The 15675-nt window shown below is 35.6% G+C and overlaps 3 protein-coding genes across 5 annotated transcripts; 2 read left to right on the plus strand and 1 right to left on the minus strand.

Annotated features, from left to right (window-relative positions):
* Window positions 1-235: 235 nt before the first annotated feature.
* nudt13 (nudix (nucleoside diphosphate linked moiety X)-type motif 13) lies at window positions 236-8089 on the plus strand. 3 transcript variants are annotated; one of them, XM_056770628.1, is made up of 9 exons: window positions 236-424; window positions 649-751; window positions 3041-3180; window positions 3266-3373; window positions 3507-3613; window positions 4669-4824; window positions 4905-5016; window positions 5146-5300; window positions 6950-8089. In XM_056770628.1, exons 1-9 carry the CDS (start codon window positions 346-348, stop codon window positions 7142-7144), a joined length of 1155 nt encoding a protein of 384 aa, XP_056626606.1. In that variant the 5' UTR covers window positions 236-345; the 3' UTR covers window positions 7145-8089. The 3 variants fall into 3 exon arrangements, with proteins under 3 accessions (XP_056626606.1, XP_056626607.1, XP_056626608.1); XM_056770629.1 differs by having other exon boundaries at window positions 4669-4794; window positions 6950-7990; XM_056770630.1 differs by having other exon boundaries at window positions 236-751.
* A 34-nt stretch (window positions 8090-8123) lies between these two features.
* On the plus strand, window positions 8124-10652 carry si:ch211-207i20.3 (uncharacterized). Its single transcript, XM_056770635.1, has 3 exons — window positions 8124-8355; window positions 8441-8606; window positions 10199-10652. The coding sequence occupies exons 1-3, from the start codon at window positions 8223-8225 to the stop codon at window positions 10611-10613; spliced, it is 714 nt and encodes a 237-aa protein (XP_056626613.1). The 5' UTR covers window positions 8124-8222; the 3' UTR covers window positions 10614-10652.
* Window positions 10653-10751: 99 nt separating this feature from the next.
* On the minus strand, window positions 10752-13032 carry dnajc9 (DnaJ (Hsp40) homolog, subfamily C, member 9). Its single transcript, XM_056770632.1, has 6 exons — window positions 12929-13032; window positions 12474-12651; window positions 12012-12152; window positions 11682-11936; window positions 11477-11560; window positions 10752-11217 (listed from the first exon to the last, which is right to left on the minus strand). The coding sequence occupies exons 2-6, from the start codon at window positions 12645-12647 to the stop codon at window positions 11113-11115; spliced, it is 759 nt and encodes a 252-aa protein (XP_056626610.1). The 5' UTR covers window positions 12648-12651; window positions 12929-13032; the 3' UTR covers window positions 10752-11112.
* Window positions 13033-15675: the final 2643 nt, after the last annotated feature.

The following is a 15675-nucleotide window of genomic DNA, read 5'->3' on the forward strand; positions in this document are numbered from 1 at the left end:
TTCACAAGATGAATATATCCTGACTATAATACAAATTAAAATGCAAATAATGCAAATCAAACTTTTGTTACTGTGTGGGATAAAGAAGAATGTTTCAAAAGATGAATACATCCTGAATGAAAGAAAAAGATTAAATGCAAAATCGAACTTTTATTTTGTGTTCTGTTGGGTTGCGCAACACTCGCTAAGGGCGCTAGGAGGCGCTGTGTTTCCACATTCACTCCCCGACCGCCACACCGGCAGGGAACAACAGCTGCTGTTGATCATTGACGACGGATCTGCGTCCAGTTTCTCTCGCATAAAGAAGAATTTACAATTTGATGCTTTTAAAAAATATTTAACTGTATGTTTAAACGGACAGCTCGCTGGAGTGGAGAAAGACAAAATTGCAAAACAGCCTCCATCTTTGAACTCGCCGCATATAGTAACTATACTGTGTCCTGTTACATAGGCTATTTACAGTATAACGTGTTCATATCGTTCTGTGTTTGTTATTCAATGAACTGAACATAGACAATCATTCATGTACAAACTTTGATTGACGAGAAATCAAGTGAGAGTTTGTGTCCACTGCCATTGTACTGTTCATAACAAAGTTTCAGAGACAGCAGAATTATCGCTCGACTGTTTCTTCTTCTTCTTGAAAAGTGAACATGCGAGGCAGATTCTCGTGGGTTTCTTTGAAACTTCTGCATTCAATCAAGTCGCCGGAGCTCTCTCGCTCGTGCTCTGGATATGTGTCTCGTGTCAGGTCTGTTATGCTTTTATGTCGAATATAGATTAGGCTATCGTTTCATTATATGCAATGGTAATTATATGCTTCGTAATAGTAGTCAAATTGTTGTATATTGGTTCTAAGGGGATAGTTCACACAAAAACAATTTCACCCTCATTTTATTCCAAACATTTTATTTTGTTCTTCTGCAGAACGAAAAAGAAGATACATTGAAGAACGTCATTAACCAAACAAGCATTGCACACCTTTGATTTTCATTGTATTCACACAAAACCACTGAGACATTTCTCAAAATATATTGTTTTGTGTTACACAGAAGAAAGAGTCAGAGACAGATTTTGAACCACAATGAACTTTGTAAACATCTAGTTTAAAACACAAGTTTTTATTGTTATTAATGTCCCCTCACTTAATATTTCAATATCATATGCATCATATGCTTGCATCATAATATATATTTTTCTGGACAAGATATTGTCACGCTTAATACCGACAATATAAACACTGACCTTCATATCAAAGTCAAATAGTATTACAGTCTCAGAACATCAGAGCATTTAATGGTTCTTGAGTTATTCACTGAAACGTATATAAACGTATAGGCTATGAGTCTTTCTTCTGTGGAACACTAAAAAGATATTCTAAGAAATGTCTCAGTGGTTTTGTGGCCACACAATGAGCGTATTTGAATGGTTCTTCAAAATATCTTCCTTTGTGTTCTGCAGAAGAAAGTCATACAGGTTTGGAATGAAGGTGAGTAACTAAATTATTTTCATTTTGAGGTGCACTATCCCTTACTGCTTGATCTGATAAACAGAATGTTAAGGGGCGAGTTATTCTAGTAAATGTGTCTTGTTTAGATATTTTACTTGATTTTTTTTTAACGGTTTCAAAATATTTTTATTCATCAATATTTACTCGATTTGTAAATAATTATATAATCTCTAATATTATTTTGTTAATAATTAAATAATATATGTAATTAATGTATTGCCTTGTATTAATACAGAAGGTTTTAAATACGTTTGTGCCCATGCAACTTAAAGTATAAATTAAGCTAAAAATATATTTTAATTTGTAATTTGTGATCTTTTAAACATTAACCCCCCCAGTATACCCCATTATACCACGAATGCTTCAATCTGATTGGTTTACAAATGTTCTTTGGGTATACATTAACTTTCAGTAAATTAATACATATGAAGGTGTTCTAGGTCTGCATTACAGTTCCTTTAATATCACTTCGCCAAGTTTAAATCTCCTCACACAGCACCCTGCTCTTAAGCTGAAGTTTATAATGTCAGACTTTGCTGTTAATGGAAACGTGTGCAATTTTGCTTCAATTAACAAAAAGAATTGAAGGTTTTCGATGAAAACATTCCAGGATTTTTCTCCATATAGTGGACTTCAATGGACTCCAAATGGTTGAAGGTCAAAATGACAGTTTCAGTGCAGCTTCAAATGGCTTTAATCGATACCAGACGATGAGTAAGGGTCTTATCAAGCGAAACGATTGGTCATTAAAAAATAAATAAAAATGTATATGCTTTATAAACACAAACGCTTGCCTTGCTCTGTTCTGCAATGCGTTCATGACTTCACAAAATACGTAATTACATTGAAAAGGTTGCGCTTTACGAAGGTGGAAGTACCAAGTCAGTGTTTACAAGTTGAACATGCAAGTTTTCAATGTTATTACGTATAACATGAAGTCATGAACGCGCATGGTAGAACAGAGAAAGGCGAGGATTTGTGTATATAAAGAATACAATTTTTTTATTTACCTATCCTTTCTCTAGATAAGACCCTTATTCAATGTCTGGTATCCTTTAAAGCCCTTTGAGGCTGCACTGAAACTGTCATTTTGACCTTCAACCGTTTGCAGTCTATTGAAGTCCACTATATGGAGAAAAATCCTTGAATGTTTTCAACAGAAAAATTTAATTTATTTTCATAGTTATAAACATCTTGGGTGACATGGGGACGAATAAATGATCATGAAAATTTATTTCGAAAGTGAACTAATCCTTTTATGCAAACCCGAGGTGTAACTTCAACTCCGCTTCACGACGTGCTCGCATTATTTCCTCAAGGTGTTCATTATCTTTTGAATAATTGAATGGCCCGTCGTCAATTATTCCTTACATAAAAGCTTTAATATTCCTAGTAACATTGCCAATAAACTATCAGTTCTGTTTACCATATTAACAAAATGTTAAATGCTCTTCTACTTGGAAGTTGCTATGGATACATTTTTTTGCCAAACGAATAAATGTAAATGTAGTATGTGGTTTACATGTTTAGATATCTGATGAGGTTGAAGGAGGATGATGAGGCGTGTCGTGAGGCACTGAAGTCCGGGAGTTTTCTGCTGTATAATAATCTTGCACCACTACTGAAGAGCAACAGCAACATTTACCAACCAGCTTTTCTGAAAGCTTCAGGTGCGAATATAACAGTATTTGAATGCTTTTAACACACAAACATAACAGTATGAATTCAAGTTTGTACATCTGCCTGTTTCTTTAGATTTGGAGAATATACTGAAGAAGATTGGTAGGGACAAAAACATTGTTAGTGAGTCTGTTCTTCTGGGATGCAATGAAAATGGAGAAGCACAGTTTTCACTGGAAGTGGGTTAGTACTATGCTGTACTCGGGAAGACTTCTAGTTGATCATCATAACTCTGGATTTCTAGAATATTTTTTTTAATGTTTAATGGTGAACAAAACTAGAAAGGTTGACAGAGATCTCTTCTCATTCACCACAGGTGATTTGGACCGCAGTGCTTTGGAACAGCAGTGTGGGGGGGTGTTTGTGGACCTCACAAAAGCTTTCTTCATGTTATCTGGACCAGAGGCTCCTATTGTGACAAAAGTATACATCTGTTTCCTTCAGATAATAGCATGACTTGAAGAATCAGTAATGCTAATGCATTCTTCTTACAGCTAGCAAGTGGATTTTTTTAAAGAAAAAATCAAGGTCATTGACACAAACGTTTCAAGTTTGACCATGTCAACATCTCTGCTTAAGTGAGGGGTTGTTAATGCATCATTAAATAGATAGTTCACCCCGAAATTGTGAACTTTATTCAGTTCTTTAATATATTTCATCATTTGCCTCCATTGACTTCTACGAAATGGACATTTCTCCATTTTGAACGACAGGATTAATAAATGATGGGATTTTTTGGTGTGAACTATCCCTAAAGCCAATGTACCTTAAAAGGAATTACTTTTGTGTTCTCACTACCATCAAGTCGGACTGAAATAACACGAAGAGACTGAAAAAGACAGATTATATCCAGAAGAATTGTAGCAACATCTCCAAGATGCTGAGCAACCTACTTGCAAAGATACATTATATTAAAATTCACCACAAACAGGTTGTGTTTTACAGGAAAAGGTGAATCTACCGAAGCTTGAATTTATTTAAAGGGATAGTTCACCCAAAAATGAAAATTTAGTTATCATTACTCGCCCTCAGATTGTTCCAAACCTTAAAAAAATATTTTGATTTATCCAAATATCATATTCTGTGATTAGCAAATGTCAGTAACCAAACAGATCTCATCCCCTATTGACTCCCATAGTATTTAGTTTCCCTACTATGGCAGTAAATTGGGGATGAGATCTGTTTGAATACTGACATTTGTACAAATATCTTCCTTTGTGTTCAGCAGAAGTTGACTAAATGATATAAAGATTTTTGTTTTTGCGTGAATTATCCCTTAATATAAAATCTAACCAAGAAATAAAACCCTATGACATTTAAATCTGTAGTTTTCATACCTCTTTAAGAGGTTACCACAGTTCACATGGATTTAACATATCACTTTCCAACATGAATCAATTTGAACCTGTTTTATGGTTCCAATAGTCAACCAAGACTCATGTCTAAATATATGAATCAAATATTTGTTGGTATTTCAGGGCCAAGCACTCATCCGGTGGCACCTGACGAATGGTTTCTGCAGTGCTACAGGGCAGCCCACTGTCAGGAACCAATCCGGAAGTCACCGAATCTGTCACAGCAGTGGGATCACGTACTATCCAAAAGTAAGCAACAGGTCTTCCGTCAGGCAGCAGGTCAGCCGTATACCACAGGTCATGGCATCTTAAAGGGACAGTAAATGAAGATGCTCTCGTCCATCTGTGTTGACGTACAGATGTCTCCGGTGGTGATTGTGCTTGTTTCTGATGGGAGCAGATGTCTGCTGGGACGACAGGCCACATTTCCTCCAGGCCTGTACAGCGCACTCGCCGGCTTTTGCGACATGGGTGAGTCACACTGTTATATGACATTCCCATCTACTGTCAACAGCATATCAGTCTGTGTGGGTTTTATCAGAAACATTTGAAAAGAGTGTGGTGGTTGTTAGTTTAGCTTTATTGAATCTCCTCCTGTAGGGGAGACAGTGGAGGAAGCCCTACGCAGAGAGGTGGCAGAGGAGGTGGGACTCGAGGTGGAGACCCTACAGTTCTCTGGATCGCAGCATTGGCCGTTCCCACAAAGCTCCTTTATGGTAGCCTGCCATGCAACTGTGAACCCAAACAAAACACAGGTGAGACCTAGACGAGTGTGACCAATCCTGGTCCTGGAGTACCCCAAGCACTGCACATATTTCATATCTCTCTGATCAAACAGACCTGTGCTTATCAATTCATCAGCTCATTAGTAAAGAAGATTGCAAGACCTCAGGTGAGTGTGTTAGATTATAGTCACATCAAAAATGTGCAGTGCTAGGACAATAGTAATAGTAATATTTCACATGTATTTAGCAAAAGTTCAAAATATTTGTTTTATTTGACAACCTTGATTTTTATCACAGTTTTATCGTGTCTTGTCATGCTGCCAGTCTTTCACAATGCTGTTGGATGACTCTTTGTCACTCCCGACGTTTCATTTTGTTGAAGTACAACAGACACAGAACCGGAATTTACATTTAGTCATTTAGCAGACGCTTTTATCCAAAGCGACGTACACAACAATAATGCAAAGGTGCGGTAAAAACTGGTCTCTGTCAGCCTATCACAGTATACAAAGCTAAGTATTTTTGTTTTTTGGGGGGGTAGTGAAGTAGAAAACTTTACTAATGGGTTGTTGACTGGAGAGATGTGTTTTAGTATATTCTTATGAGGATTCTTAAGGAATTGCTACAATAAATCTAGAAATGCTGATTTGAAATTAAAAAATGTATGGTCTCTTAATTTTTTCCGCGGCTATCTTCTGTGTTACCATAATGGTATACTTAGTCTGTTAAGCGATTTAATTGGTATCGAGCTGCTAAGGTGAGTGTAGGGGTGTGGCAAAAGTTATTGGAGGCAAATTATACTCGGGTTACAGATCATAATAAACATTTCATTTTCAATTTATTTTTCTAATATTTACATCTCTTTTAATAAATACAAAGTAAAATTGATTTAAAATATACTTAATTTATAAGAAAATATGATGGTACATGGTAGAATTATCAGTAAATGTGTAGTGATAAAGAAAGGTAATTGATTATTTTTCCCAAAAAATAACAAAAGAAGTATGCATGATGAGGGGAATCTTTATTGTTTAGTGGTTATTTTTTATAGCTCTGGGTGGAGTTAGCTCAGATGCTACTCTTAAACTATATACAATACAATCATCTGGATTTGGTTAAATTTGATAATAAATGTTTGAGTTCATATTAAAGTCTTAATATTGATTTTTGACTGCGGAATTGACAAACCTGACCTCAGTTTGTGACAATGTTGATCTCTGTTCTGAAACTTATGGAGATTAGTTTACCCTAAAGGATAAATTGTGTTGCTTCAAAATAATGAATCCAGGAGATTTTTGTACTTAAATAAAAATAAAGATAAAAAGTAAAGATTAGATTAGATTAAATAAAATAAAATAATAAATAAAATAAAAAAAGATTAGATATTCATTTAAATTTGTGTATGTTTCAGTATTCATGTGGAGTTCCATTGAAAAGAATCACTGTAGAACAGTATGTTAACAGTACTGGGACTAATGAGAATTTGTCATCAAAAAATGTAGGAATTCTAAAGGAACTGAAAAAATGTGAAAAAAAGGAGATATATGTCCATAGAAATGTAAAATTTCAGTATTCAAGCCTATGACAGTAAATCAGAATGTGCTCATTTGAGAATGGAGCTAGAGTAAAGGTACTGCAAATCTGCTATATTTAACCACAGTCATTGATGTCTTTAACAGGTGAGCGTAGACAAGGCAGAACTTGAGGATGCGAAATGGTTCACTTTTAAAGAAATGACAGAAGCACTACAGATAAAGAAACCGCCACGCATCTCTAAAGGAGAGTCCCCTGCGTTCTGGGTACCGCCTTCTTTTGCCATAGCCAATCAGCTCATTCAGGAATGGGCCAATCAGCAACAACTAACAAGAAAATAACACAAACTTAACCTGGACATTATTTGCACAATATACAAATACATAATGCATTCACTTACCACTTAGACATTTCTGTAGACTTGAAGATGATATGGACATGAAAACTTGGAATTATAACAAGATTATCACATTGATGTGGACTTTTACATTTGTTAAAGGATCCTTTAATCATTTTAAAAGATGATTTTGTTAGCTTGAATGAAAAGACACTGATTATTGTTGCAGTTATGATTTAGTAACATAAGATGTGTTACTGTACATCTACCTCATAGTACAAATAAATGTTCACTCAAGAAAATATTTTAAAAACTTTAAGAGCAATCAGATTTTATTTAAACATATGACCTGGATCATAAAACCAGTCTTAAGCAGCACAGTAACATTTTTAGTAAAAGCCAAAAATACATGGTATGTTCCAAAATGATCCAGTTTTCTTTTATGCCCAAAATCACAAGGATATTAAGTAAAGGTCATTATCCATGAAGATATTTTGTTAATGTCCTACCCGAATTATATAAAAACTCAATTTTTTGAGTGGATGGCCTGCTACAGGGCTTCTGATTAACAACTTCAAAGGCAATTTTCTCAATATTTGGCTTTTTTACACCCTCAGAATCATGTATCTCTGCCAGATAGTGTCATAACAAACCGTACATCAAAAGAAAGCTTGTTTATTCAGCTTTCCGGTGATGTAAAAATCTCAATTTTGGAAGATTGACCCAAAAGACTGATTTTGTCATCCAGGGTCACATATACATAATTGATTACATGCTACTGCAATACTGAAAGAATAAAGTGGGTGGTTAGAGTGTGCAGAATGACAATAAGAATTAATAAACAATAACTACTAAATAATTAAGCTTTATATCTTTATATTATCTTTATCAGATTAATAACAGCAGGGTTTGCTGGATTTTTCTTATTCCTTGAATTAAAAGAACCTAAAACAACAAAATGCTGTCATCTTTTTCTTGTGATATTGAGAATGATGTTCAAGTCGCTGTTTCCTCCAGCTCGGGTGGTGGCGCTGGTGCACTAAAGTTAGTTTTCTTCCAGAAGAAGAAGACAGGTAGTCAAGATGGACGCGGAGTTGTTGTTGTTTTTGGTCTCCGAGAACAAGGAATTGTTTGATAAGAACCACAGCGAGTACAAAAACATAAAGCGGAAAGAAATACTCTGGCAAGGAATTGCGGACAAAATTGGAGTTGACGGTAAGTCTTAGTTGCGCAGCGTTACCTGATGTTATGAAGATGATGATGCTACGCGCGCTAAACTCTCTTCAGTGTGTGTGTGCAGTGGAGGATGTGAAAGCTAAATGGAAAAATCTGAGAGACACATACACGAGGAAGAAGCGAATGGAACAGGCCGTCAGTCGCGGTGGACGGGGTGCTAAGAAATCGAAACAGTGGAGATATATGAGGGTGATGGATTTCCTCGATCCGTCTTGTACGGAACACAGAAGGTATATGAATCTGATAGATAATACATGTACCAGACAACGGCGACAACATTGTAACAGCCCTTGATTGGTTGTTTCTTCCGTACATCATACGAGTACTGGTTTGTAATTGGTCAGCCTTCGCTGTTCTGCGCTGAACGCTCGTAACGTTACTCCGCGCTGAACTCTTGAGTTTTTTAACCCGAATCTTGGTTATTTGGGGTCTGTCGGTTCCAGAACACGATTGAATGGTAATTTTAATCAATCTCACGAAAGATAACCAGAGTTAACGCGCGCTCACAGAAACGGCATAAAGACATTGTCAATGGATCACAGAGTTCACGTGTCACCATGGAAACAACCGGGAAGACTTAAATCTGCATCATCGTATAAATTGCGGGATTAAAAATGATATATATATATTTTTATGTTTATAAAACAACAAATGCATACATTAATGATTTAATTAAATATATAGTTTAAATATGTACTATTTTTATACTGAAATATTTAAAATAAATACTCATCACGGCTGTCTTTGTTACATAAAGTGGAGATTTTTTGGATGTTTGTAAATTAACTGTTATTTTAACACGTCTACCATGGTATTTGACGAAAGTTGTATTTGATCACATTGTTAATTTGTGGGCAGTATTAAACCTCTTTTTTTGTTCCTTTGCTGTAACGTTATGTTCCTTAAAAAACGACTTTTTGTTTTTCTGAAAACTGACTTTGGGTTGTATCAGCTTGTCATTTAGCCTAATATAAATGCCTTTCAAATACACATTTTCTTTTTTTCTTTCGACTTTGTTTGCTTAAAAGTTATGGCTTTCCAAATGTTAAATGTGGTGTTTTGGCCTATCTTGAAAGATCAATAACAAGTTGTCATTTGGAGAAAGGCATTATTAAGAAATACAGATAGTATGAAAACACTTAAGTCTTTTGATGTAATTTATTATGTATCTGAATTACAGGGAACTTAAATCTGTTAACACTATGCCATAGCTGATAACCTATAATTAAATTTATCCTGGGGATCAGGCCTACCAGACTGGGATTCAACAATGGGGCTAGAATTTCCTCTAACCATTACACCTCGACTGTCCTGAGATGCATTAAATATTACTAGTTAGTGGAAAGAGTAATAAATTGTTCTTAAGTTACAAGAATTGTAAGGTGTGAATACTATTCATGCATCTAATTATATGTGGAGAGCTATTAATAGGCCTAAACCTAATTAAAAGTACACATATACACAGACAACCTCTGAAGCTTAGTAACGTTTCCTTAAAATGAACTTACCATGGAACATAACCTGCTCGTCAGAGAGTGAGTTGCTATGGTTACTTACATATCCGGAAAGTTGCCTGTTTTTGAAACCGAAAGTTAAGTTATCAGCTAACCTACCCTTAAACATACCCATGTATGTCACATAACCAGCTTTCTTCAATACCCCCGAGTTTTACTTTCATTCCAAAAGCAAGAAAAAAGCAACATTTTGCATCTGTAATTAAACTTTTATAACAGTAGAAAGCTTGTCATATGTAATATTTGTACACTGACAATACTTTTGTCAGTGTGGCTTATCACAGTGCATGGTTGTGATTTGTTTACAGCATTTCGTTGAACTCTGTCCCAAACAAAGTTGAGGAGGATGACCCAGAAGACGACAGTGAAGCAGAACCAGCCAGCACCAGTACAGGGACGTCCATTTCCAGTCCAGGAATTCAACCCTGCGCCATGAAGCGAAAGCGGACAGGGACACTAGACATGTTAGAGAGGTATTTGGCTACTAAGGACGCCAGGGAAAAAGAGAAAGACGAACAGCAGCTTGATGAAGTTGATTTATTTCTTCGTAGTTTAGCACCTGCGCTAAGACGCTTGCCTGCTTCAAAACAGTCTTTGGTGAAACTTCAGATCCAAAAAATAATTCACGACGCAGAGTTTGGGCAACCCGGCTTTCCACAGATGGCATCGGTTTCACCAAGTAATCAGTTGTTACTACAGTGTAGTGTTGTAAAACCCAGTTGAAATGTTTTATATTTAAAATAAAAAAATAATAATAATTGACTTTGCATTGGTTTGATTGTATTACACACTACTTGCATGTTGTGTCTTGCTACAATTGCATGACCCAGAAAGAAAGTGAGGCTATAAAACATCACAACATACAGATCTATACAGTTTATTAAATTTAAATGAAATGCTGTTAAAAATAATACATTTCAAGAAATGCTGAAACATGAAAACATATAATGCAGTCTCTCCTATGGAAAAGTTGCAGCAACACAAAAAAGTACTCATCCTGAAGTCTGAACAAAAACAGACACGGCAAAATTCACACAACTGTTTTCTGTTACCTGTTATTAGTCTTGTGGATCATCAAATGGTGTTTTACAGCTAGGAAATTATCACTATTTTTACAAAAAAGTGCGCTCTTATTAATATTTACAGTTCTGGAAAAACTCACAAAATGAAGTCTCTTTATCGTTTGGTGAAAATAGTCGTCTTGGTTCTCCTAAAACATTGTTCACTTTTTCTTCCCCTTCCTTCCTCCCGCTGGCTTCTTGCAGTATTTTGCCTCCAGATCTGAGATGAGGGAGTTAAATCCATTTTCTTTAGACTTCTGTCTTTGCTAAGTGCAACAAAATGAACAGCGGTCAACAACACAAAAGATTAAAGTAATGAGGTTAAGAACATTTGATAATCGCAAAAACTACTGCGAAATGCTATTATGACATTTTCCTAACATGAATAAACATTGTCGTTTTTAATATTAAAAAAAATTGTGAATGAAACCGTGGTCATTTTTACTCCATTTAAATAAAAGAGAAAAGGGTCGAGATTCCTAGCATTTGTTATTCTAGCACTTCAGGAGTTGTTGCTAATTTTACCTTTATCATAGCAACTAAACTGTCCTCGCTGTTCAAGCCCATCTCCTTCTGCATTTCCTCTGCCTCCTTACATTCTTTGTCCGCCTGCACAGAAACAAGACATACATTTTCATTCAAATAAGTTTTTATTGTACTCAACACTGGCTTCAACAAAAACATATACCCGATTTACATTACAAAACACAATACTTTATTGACACGGTACCTTTCTTTTGCGGTAGTTTTTCTTCTTGACACTCTCCTGTGTGAAGGCTTTGTAGGCTGGCACCTCTTCAGCATCAATGGCCTTCTGTAATATGTTGTGTACTCGAGGTTCATCTTCATGGGAACAGCACAAGGCAGACTCCATGATCAGATCCATGTCGCCTTCATGCTGTAGGTACAATCGCTTCAAGTCTTCCACCTCCTCATCGGAGCCTTTATACTGTTTCTCAAAATCCAAGATGTCTTGCTGTGTAATCTATGGCAGAATATTATCAATTGATGACCTTCAGGGAATAAAAACATGTATAACAGCACACGGTTTAAGAAATACCTTGGGAAACAATCTTCTCCAATGTTCCTCCCAACTGCGATCTTGTTTGAGCGAGTCCGACTCTTCATCCACAATTCCCTGTTCATCATAGACCGCTCTTTGGTCTCTGTCAGCCAACACCGCATAGACCTTTCCCAGCACCTGCAGAATCAATGTAAAGTTTAAAAGATGATTTGTCACAGACATTTTCCCTACAAGATACCACGTAAAATAAACAGAGATAAATAATGTGAATGAGAAGTCCATAAACATTTACAAAATTAGAAAAAATTTAGGAAACCAATTGTGTTACATGTAAAATGAATGTGCTTATTCATGTAAAACAATTATAAATTGATGCCATTTCATTATTACAGCAAAAGCTCACCTAAACTGGGCTTGGGCTGACATTACAACCAAAACTGGAAGTTTAAGATCATGTACCTCAATATGTTACACCAGCCCCTGACACAAAGATGTTACCTGAAACTTGGTGGTAGCTAACTCATCATCAGGAGCTCTGTCAGGATGAACCAGCAGAGAAACTTTATAATATCCGCGTCTGATCTCTGCATCTGATGCCTCCTTACAGACACCCAGAACTTTATATAGATCAGAGGTCTTGAAGAGATCCTCACACTGCTCCAGCAAACCCATCACTCTGCAAAAGACAACGACATTTATACATAAGGAATATTCACATTTTTACTTACAAAACATAAAAATATGTTACAAACAATAATAGTCAGAATTTAACTATCTATGGGCATAACGGAAACGTGTGATCAGTTTGTCAGTTCGTCTACTTATACAGATAAACACATCTAGCCAACTCCACGCAGCTTTATGGTCAGTTTATGTAACGTAACTACTTATTATTCTCGTATTTTCTTAAGATGTTTGGCAGACCATCTTAAGTGGTGCATTTATACACTTACCTCTGAGACACCTGTTAAAATGACAATAAACCAGAACAGCTAACGTTACGGCAACTACACACTTTCAGCACAGACAACAGCTACGCAGGTGGCGCCAATATTTTGGCGCGTAGTGTATACGTCACCAAACGTCATTACGTAGTGAACTGACGGGAGAAACGAACCTTTCGAATCTTTGAATCAATTGAACCGATTGTTTAGTAAAATGATTCATATGTTTTTTACTAGTGAGAATTGGATTTCTGATATCTGAAAGTGAAGTTGAATGGCAGTCTTTTGTGATATTTAACTAGTAAAAATGCAGATATCAAGAATTACATTTTACTAGTTGAAATTCAATTTTTGATGTCAAGAATACACATTGCCATCAGGAATTCACATTTTTACTAGTGAAAATGTTATTACTGATATCAAAAGTAGCATTGTTGCTAATTCTATTCTTGATATCGAAAAAAAAAAAAAATGTATGAAATAATCTAAGAATTTTGTTAATTTTATATACTTATTTCTAGGCAGATTTAAATAAGTGTGATAAGTGTTAAGAGCTCTATAGGTCAAATGATTACGGAGTGCTGGAGTGGAGCAGAATCCTAGTTTATAGTAACAAGATGGCAGCGGAGAGACACCATAGACTTCACAACAAAGAAACAATGTGGTGGAGTGATTTGATGACAGGGAGGGAGTTAATAACATAATAACAATTATTATATAGTAATCTAAAAGATGTTAAATCCATTTTTAAGGATTTGCAGATTTTGTCTTTTATTAAAACTATATACAGCTGTAGGTGCAATCAGGCCCGGATTAAGAATTCAGAGACCACTGGGCACCAGTGTCTTGTGGACCCCCCAACAGATGATTGCAACAATACTTTCCTGAACCAGCAGCAACAATATTAAAACATTTCCCTGCACACTGTAACTCACTGGCGTATGCAGGCAGCACACACTCACACACATCTACCAAATAAATTCCATAATTCACACACAAATATGACGGATTCACAAAACGGTTCTTTAGGCTTTTGTAAGATAAATAATAGGGAAGTTCTTAAGAATATTCTATTGTGCAATTCTCAATTATTTTATTATTAACATCTTAATTTTTACTAAGAATAAACTTCTTAGTCTTTGTTAATGATTATACTATTAGAATAATTTGACAATTTGTTCAACTTTTGTGTAACAAGCACCTCGCGACTCACGTTCTTATGTAAGATAATAATGTGTTAAACGGCATTAACGAATATTATAGGTTTACTCGGAGGCGTATTAAGACCTCATGGTGCCCCTGGGCAACAGCCCCAGAGGTGCCCCCAATAAACATACCTAGAATCCACTTATTTAAAAGATTTATATATCAAAAGATTTAATAAGAATGAAACTCAGCAATTTACAATATACTATTTTACAAGAATGACACATTAACATGACACCTTTGTAGAATAGAACACAAAAAACAACTAACAAGTATTTTTAACAATTAGCCCTACTATAGTTAAGGGGCACCTGCTTCTGTTGTTATGTTACATTTCAGGTTTTGTTGTAGTGAAGAAAATCACAAAAATGTTTTTAACAGGTTTAAATGTTGTGCGTGCCACAATGTGGGGGTACAGGGACACACACACAAACTATAGTTTGCATGCATGTATTAACATTAGTGGGACAATTGAACCATGTACAGATTTTCAGGACATTGGGACTTAAATTAACCAAACTGGCATTCACCAGATTACAGTGTATAGTAAGATTACTCATAAAAATACATGAAATGCTATTGTTACTATTTTAACTGCTATACAGCTATTCAAACGCTCTTTTTAAGCACAGTATGTGTATATTCTTCTCACTAAACGATCACATATACTGCTATAAAAGTGTACTCCACTAAAAAAGACACATATGAAATGATTACTATAGTGATGACACCGTTCTTCTCTTTTACCTTAAAACCCAGGTTTGGATCTTAAATAGTGGCCTTACCTCCACTTACTATTAGCATAAAAAAATTGTATTGCGGGTTTATTTGGTGCCCCTAAAGTCTTGGTGCCCCTGGGCACTCGCCCAATTGCCCATATGGTTCATCCGCCTCTGGGTGCAATATATGAGTATGTGAATTAGCAGCTTATTTAATTAAGTTAAACAAAAAGAAATGTCAAACCGAGTCAAAATGAATACATATTTTAATATTTTTGCACATAATACAAACTATTTTTGAAACGGCAATGTTTTACTTTGCACTTGTGTCGCCTTCTCTGTTTGAAATATAAAATTGCAGGTTACTTTGTTTATCATCATAGGGTGAAGTCAACCAAAGTAAAATTTCCCACAAAATCGTACAGCTCAACTTATAAATAAGAACATTTAAAAGCATTTCACGCTAATTTTTATGTAGTTGCCCAATAACTGAATTTGGGTTGATTTTACCCAAATAAGTTATGGATTGCTGATGTATATATACAATAATAAAACATTTTTTAAATTGTAAAATGTTGCAATGTCTTATTTCAGTCACAAATAAATGGTGTCTTGCTGCTTTGGCTTCACCATTCAAGGACGACAATTTGTGTTTAAATCATTGTAGTCCTTAGTTTACAACACTTCAGTCAGAACTTCAGTCAGAAACACCCTGTAATTATACAATCCATCTTTCCTTCTTTTTTTTTAAATCTCCTGCGACACAAAACAGGCTGTTGGGATCCCCTATCAAAGTGATGTCACATTGATTTACGCTCGCCCATGATCGCT

The sequence above is a fragment of the Triplophysa dalaica genome, chromosome 17 (genome assembly GCF_015846415.1).
Source record: "Triplophysa dalaica isolate WHDGS20190420 chromosome 17, ASM1584641v1, whole genome shotgun sequence".
Lineage (NCBI taxonomy): Eukaryota > Metazoa > Chordata > Actinopteri > Cypriniformes > Nemacheilidae > Triplophysa > Triplophysa dalaica.

Coding starts and splice junctions, on each gene's coding strand:
- nudt13 (XM_056770628.1), top strand. CDS start 346: ATGTTTAAACGGACAGCTCGCTGGAGTGGAGAAAGACAAAATTGCAAA. Junction 3,181..3,265: donor AGCTTTTCTGAAAGCTTCAG/GTGCGAATATAA, acceptor CTGTTTCTTTAG/ATTTGGAGAATATACTGAAG. Junction 5,301..6,949: donor TGAACCCAAACAAAACACAG/GTGAGACCTAGA, acceptor TGTCTTTAACAG/GTGAGCGTAGACAAGGCAGA.
- si:ch211-207i20.3 (XM_056770635.1), top strand. CDS start 8,223: ATGGACGCGGAGTTGTTGTTGTTTTTGGTCTCCGAGAACAAGGAATTG. Junction 8,356..8,440: donor GGACAAAATTGGAGTTGACG/GTAAGTCTTAGT, acceptor GTGTGTGTGCAG/TGGAGGATGTGAAAGCTAAA. Junction 8,607..10,198: donor TCTTGTACGGAACACAGAAG/GTATATGAATCT, acceptor ATTTGTTTACAG/CATTTCGTTGAACTCTGTCC.
- dnajc9 (XM_056770632.1), bottom strand. CDS start 12,647: ATGGGTTTGCTGGAGCAGTGTGAGGATCTCTTCAAGACCTCTGATCTA. Junction 12,153..12,473: donor TAGCTACCACCAAGTTTCAG/GTAACATCTTTG, acceptor TTGATTCTGCAG/GTGCTGGGAAAGGTCTATGC. Junction 11,561..11,681: donor AAAACTACCGCAAAAGAAAG/GTACCGTGTCAA, acceptor GTTTCTGTGCAG/GCGGACAAAGAATGTAAGGA.